Source organism: Lolium rigidum, chromosome 6 (assembly GCF_022539505.1).
Source record: "Lolium rigidum isolate FL_2022 chromosome 6, APGP_CSIRO_Lrig_0.1, whole genome shotgun sequence".
Taxonomy (NCBI): Eukaryota; Viridiplantae; Streptophyta; class Magnoliopsida; order Poales; family Poaceae; genus Lolium; species Lolium rigidum.
Window position 1 is genome coordinate 178,379,476 of NC_061513.1, and position 5,742 is coordinate 178,385,217.

At 47.9% G+C, this 5,742-nt stretch overlaps 1 protein-coding gene across 4 annotated transcripts; it reads right to left on the reverse strand.

The window, feature by feature from the left end:
• Positions 1-200: 200 nt before the first annotated feature.
• LOC124660110 (protein FAR1-RELATED SEQUENCE 5-like) lies at positions 201-3,463 on the reverse strand. 4 transcript variants are annotated; one of them, XM_047197900.1, is made up of 5 exons: positions 3,329-3,463; positions 2,790-2,874; positions 2,599-2,673; positions 517-2,523; positions 201-435 (listed from the first exon to the last, which is right to left on the reverse strand). In XM_047197900.1, the coding sequence occupies exons 2-4, from the start codon at positions 2,829-2,831 to the stop codon at positions 547-549; spliced, it is 2,094 nt and encodes a 697-aa protein (XP_047053856.1). In that variant the 5' UTR covers positions 2,832-2,874; positions 3,329-3,463; the 3' UTR covers positions 201-435; positions 517-546. The 4 variants fall into 4 exon arrangements, with proteins under 4 accessions (XP_047053856.1, XP_047053855.1, XP_047053857.1 ...); XM_047197899.1 differs by having other exon boundaries at positions 517-2,526; XM_047197901.1 differs by lacking the exon at positions 3,329-3,463 and having other exon boundaries at positions 517-2,526; positions 2,599-2,663.
• Positions 3,464-5,742: the final 2,279 nt, after the last annotated feature.

Genomic DNA, 5,742 nt, shown 5'->3' on the forward strand with positions numbered 1-5,742 from the left:
TTCCAGTAGTGTGCTAGAATCTAAGTTAGTTTATTAGCAAAGTCTAGAGTATTCTAGGGAGTGTTAGTATAGTAGTAGTGTCTAGACTATTCTAGTGTATGAGTTAACATGTAAGCCTAAATTGAGCTATATATATGAGAGGGTGTGGAGGTCCAAGGGACCAACCCATCCACAATTTCCCCAAAAGCCTACACTTCGCGTTGCAGAACGATGGAGGCCTTTGTCGTTCCAAGCTATACATAGCTAAGCAAAACGTCAAACCTACAAGCAACCGAGAACCAGGAGTTACAGGAAACAGCATCAGAACAATGGCTACAAAACTTTTGGACCCAAGTACTCAGTATTGACAACGATCAAGTAGCGCAACCACTTTCACAAAATGAGCCTTGTTCCAGGTCTCCTGGCTACTTATCCGCCTTCTTGGTGCTCTTTAACCTACATAGACACACGATTGCATCAATATTATGCCTGAAAATCAACAGCACAAGAAATGACTTGAATGATCGTTGTTGTCACCTCTTTCTTCCTTCACCGGGTGGTTGAGTTCTACAAACCCCACCAAAGCCTACTGTCATTTTGCTGTGCGCCCGCTGTATCAGGTGGATGAACGTTGATATCTTCTGAAAATGTTATTCCAGCAAATGACTCAACCTCCTGAACCTTACTAGGATCACTGACTTGTCCCATTTTCAACACATGGTCAACAGCATCATCAACAGCCCTGTGCAGATATTTCATTTTCTCCTCACACTGTATAGCGGCGATCAAGCCTGTATTGAACTTGGAGCATGTCTCGGAGCATAACTGATTGATGGCAGGTGGAAGGTATGTACGCGGCCCTTCTAGGACATGGCCATTGGCATTGAGGACTGCCTTTCGTGTAGCCAGTTTAGTCCACCTTTCCAGTACATAATGTGCAGGTATTTCATTGATTTTTTCCCTCTTAAGGACAATGACGATGTGAGAACACGGAATTCCCACAGATTCAAACAATTTGCAGGAACATTCTGCGACTTTAGTACATCTGTTGTAGGTCACTTCTCTAATCTTGCCACTTCCATCGCTAATACTCGTGGTTCTTACTTCACCAGTTAGCTCTATATTTTGTACATCACACTCGTCCCTAGCAGAAATCACCTCAGCTTGAAACAGGTTAAATATTGCACGAGTATAGACATCCCTAGCATGCATTTCAATGCTCCAACTTGTCTCAAATACAGGGAGCGTATGGAGTGTGGTGTTATCATCCTCCAACTCTTTTAGACGTTGTTCCCCTAAATCAGTTTCCAATCTTATCCAAAGCTCTAGCATAGGGAGCCGTCGGTTGCTAATGTGACCAAAGAAAGTGCTCTCACCCTCAGGTCTCGATGCAATCTTAGATATTCCACTAAGGTACGTGCCTAGAAAGTACGCAGGTACCCATGATTGCCGAATCTCAAACCTACTAGTCAACCATGTGTTATTTTCTAGGCCAAAAATTGAAACTACTGAAGACCACTTTCTGTCAAACTCATCTGGAGTCTCCGACCTCTCCACACATGCTCTGAACTGACTCTGAAGATCCTCATTGCTGTTTTCAACGCAACCAACTTTCACTGGTAGCTCATTCAGGATATGCCACATACAGAGTCTATGTACAATATTCGGACATGCATCTCTAATTGCAGATTTCACGTATAGGTCCTCATTGGTAATGATTAGTTTAGGTGCAACCCCTCCCATTGCTTCCAGAAATGTTTTGAACAACCATGTGTATGACTCAATCTTCTCATTTGCAATAAATGCAGCACCAAATGTAACAGAAGAATTGTGGTGGTTCACTCCAGTGAAAGGGGCAAATACTAGGTCATCACGATTGGTACGGTATGTTGAATCAAAGAAAACTACATCCCCAAATAGTGCATAGTTCTTTCTAGAGGTACTATCCGCCCAGAAAATATGTGCCAGCTTGTTCTTGTCATCTATTTGGTAATCAAAGAAGAAAGATGGATCGATCCTTTGCTTACTTCTCATAGTATCAATAATTGTTTGTGCATCCGTATCTTCAACTATTACCTTGAACTCATGGTAGTTGCTTCGCAAATCTCGCTTCGTCGATGCATTTTGACGCCTCCTCCTCGTATCAACTTCTACATTTGATTTTAAGAATTGTTTCTTCCTTGGGGAGACCAGAAGATGTTTGTGTGCCTCAACAAACCGGGCGACCTCATACTTGCCGTCATCTCTTCTCTTGAACCCAATCATGGCCTCACAACCACACCTAGTAAGCTTGACATTCCTTTTAGGCTTCTTAACTTGACCATTTACAATAATATCTTTCTTTTTCCTCCAGCCTTCCCTTGCACAAACGAAACGCTTCCACACCGGTACACCACCTTCCCCTTTGTGCTGTGTGTATGTTCGAACCGAAAAACCCACCTCATGAGCATACTGTTCATAGAACGCCTTACCATCCTCCCAGCTATCAAATTCCATGCCAATTCTTGGTTGTGAACTTTCTGCGCACTTAACCTCATAAGTCGACTCCTAGACAAGCACAATAAGTTACGAGCTGTAAGGTACAACGTCGATGTTCAGGTAACAATAGGAAACACTTACACAAAATGCCAGGCTACTTGTTCTCTTTGGTGTAATGCAACAATCTCCATCCTGTGCGCCTTGCACTGTGACACCCTAGCAGAATGGTATGATGCAAAAACAAGTTGTCTTTTTTTTTTCTTTGCGAGGAAGAAAAGAAGTTATCTGGTACAGGCACACATGGATGCAATGAACGAATGCACGGAAATTACCTTGAAAGTGCTGTTGGTGCCGGGGTCAAGTGCCAATGCCATTCTAGACCAACAGTATAAGCAAACCCTGCCCTTCACAATCTACCTGGTTTAGGTAAAGGAAATTATCAAAGATTACTTGCAGTTCCAAATAGGGCAATGCAACAGATAATAATATTTCCATAGCACTTCAAGTTCAACAATTGCATGGGAAAAGTGGATTATGCGGTACAATAGGGGCATTTGCAGAATACACTTGTTTCATTCATCTTCACTGTTGCAATTGAATTATTCTAAAAACAATGTTGCAATTGATTAGTCACTGACACTAGGTAAGCAGACGAAACTGGGACAACTGAATGTCCAATCGAAAGAACAAACCAAAACTAAACAGATCAACTTTATCAGGTACTGTATAATTCAACATGAATGGGCAAGACTCCACTGGCAATAACCAAGAGCTTCGGAAGAAACTGCGACCCACGATATCTGAAGAACATTGCTACCCAGTGTCCACCATACATTCGCATGGAAGAAGAAAATTCTTCAGGAAAACAAACCTGATCTTGTCGTTCTGCCCCAGCTGATCGGCAGATGGGCGACGAAGGCGTCCACCTTCCCCGAAGCTGCAAAACCGAGGCCGCCGCTCCCGATCCTCCGTCGCAATGGCGCCGCCGCGCACAAAGACTTCAAAGCGCACGCCAATTTCAGCTTCTAACCCTAGCTAAGCTTTCAACCTGAAGGACGACGGATTTGGGGGCGATGCACAGTTCACACGAATTTCCGTTTCTGTTTTCTTTTTCCCGACTGGAAGGCAGCTCACTTGATCATTGTAAATTCACAGGATGTTATTTGAAGTTTTACACCTGGGTGGCCTTCCCTCAAAAAATTGTCTCTCTGAACTCTCAAGTCTGAACGTGCCTGCAATATTAAAGCTGGATTTTGTGGTAAAAGGAGTTAAAGCTCAAATATTTTAGCAGTGAATATTTGCTACCGCTCTCCGTAAAAGTATGTCATAAATTTATCAAAATTTAGATATATTTAGACATTTTTTAGCAAATAGATATATTTGAATTTAAATACGAGTAAATTTCTCACGTCTTTTTATGGACTGTGGACGAAGAGAATACTACATAAGGGCATCTTCAATGTGCCGACGCATTTCGAACGTCTGAAATATCCAGTTGTGTCCGTTTGCGTCGGCGCGCGGATGTCATGTGGTCCAGGGCGACCGTTTGCGTCGGGTATCTCCAGCGGTATGGACACATTTTTTTAGCCGAGACAGCGTCAAGGTTGTTAATGGCGGTTAACGTCCCGTCGAGGCCTACCGCCAGCGATTACCGGTTCCCGCGTGACGACGATCGTTCCCGCGCTTGCCCAATACATTGGCAAGTTTCGCCGATGTTTTGCGCGCGCGGGAAACGACCTACGCGACAACGCCGTTTCCTGTCCCGACGTGGCTATATATGGTGGACACCGGCGGGCGTGACGGGCACACCTCAAGCTAAACCCTAGCATCCATCCATGGCCAGCACAACCTTAGCTAGGATCAGGTTGTTCAGATGTGCCGCCAAGCCCACCCGGAGGAGGAGTAGCTAGTCGCCGATGCTTTTCTGGCCGAGCAGCTGGACCTGGAGGCAGTGGAGGCGGAGGCGGCAGAGCGTGCGCAAGGGCGTGAGCACCTCGCTGCGGGCAGGGCGGAAATCGCCGACGCCAAGGCCGAGCTCGCCGAGGCTAGGGTGGCGCTCGCCGAGGCGTGGGCGGTGATGGCGGCCCCTCCAGCGGCCCCACCCGCGGACGCCGTCATCCACGACATCGCCGACGACGACGTCGTCGTACCCGGCCGCTTCGACTGCGACGTCGACCAGTTCGTTCTGGTCGCGTCCTTCGTGACCCTGGCTGGGGACGCCCTGCGCCGTCAGGCTTGGGCAGCGGAGGAGGAAGCCCACAACTATGCGGTCGCGATGGCTCGGGGGTACATCTGCTCCGACCTAAATTCGCGTGGGTCGAGCAGGAGAATCGGGAGATGGCGGGCACCATCGCCGCCAGGGACGAAGCGGTGGCAGAGGCGGCTAGGGACAGGGCCCGCTTCCACGCCCAGCTGGCGGTGGACGCGGAGGCGGCCCAGGCAGATGAGGCGGCGGCCCAGGCGGCGGTGGCACCGGCGGAGGCAGCAATGGCGGAGGCGGCCAAATCTATGGCCAAGAGAGTCCTCTGGGACTCCTCTCTCGCCGAGGCCCTCGAATGCCGCATGCGTTAGGACGAGATGTCCGATCACCGAAGTGTGCGGCGCGTGGAGTGCGTGAAGCGCTCCCGCTTCGACGACGGCGTTAGCCCCTCTGGCGGCCAGTAGTAGGCCGCGCGACTGTGAGTAACCCATGCCATGGTAGGCCGCGCGACGGCGAGTAGGTATGGCCGTTGTAGTTTTAGGTTAACTCGACTCACCATCTCTGTAAAAATGGTCCTTTTGGCCAATCAATAGTAACGAAGAAATATTTTGGTTACCTAGTCACTGCCGACAGGGCACGGATGCAACCAACGCAGACACTTTCCACGACCGCGCAGCGTCCGTAGAGACGCAAACCTGGTGCATATTTGGGCCAAGTTTGCGTCGTCGCGGATGGCCCGATCACTTTGCGTCGCCCCGCTGGAGCAGGGCCCAGACGTATTTTCGGTCACGGCGGACGCAAACGGTCGCTCAGCATTCGTTTGTGTCGCCCCGTTGAAGATGCCCTAAGAAAGAGATATAAAGGAATATATCAAATGATCTTTTATTTCATTGCAACCGTGGGAGACCCACTTATATACAGGCTGAACATATGTGTTGAGGATACACCTTTTTCTCAACAGACACCTCCACCTCCTCGGAGGCATCCTCCCATACAATTGATCACATGTTTTATTTCTCAACACTCTCCGTTGATCAATTCGTCATATGTATATTGCAATCTAAAAACTACTTCTAAAAAATCCT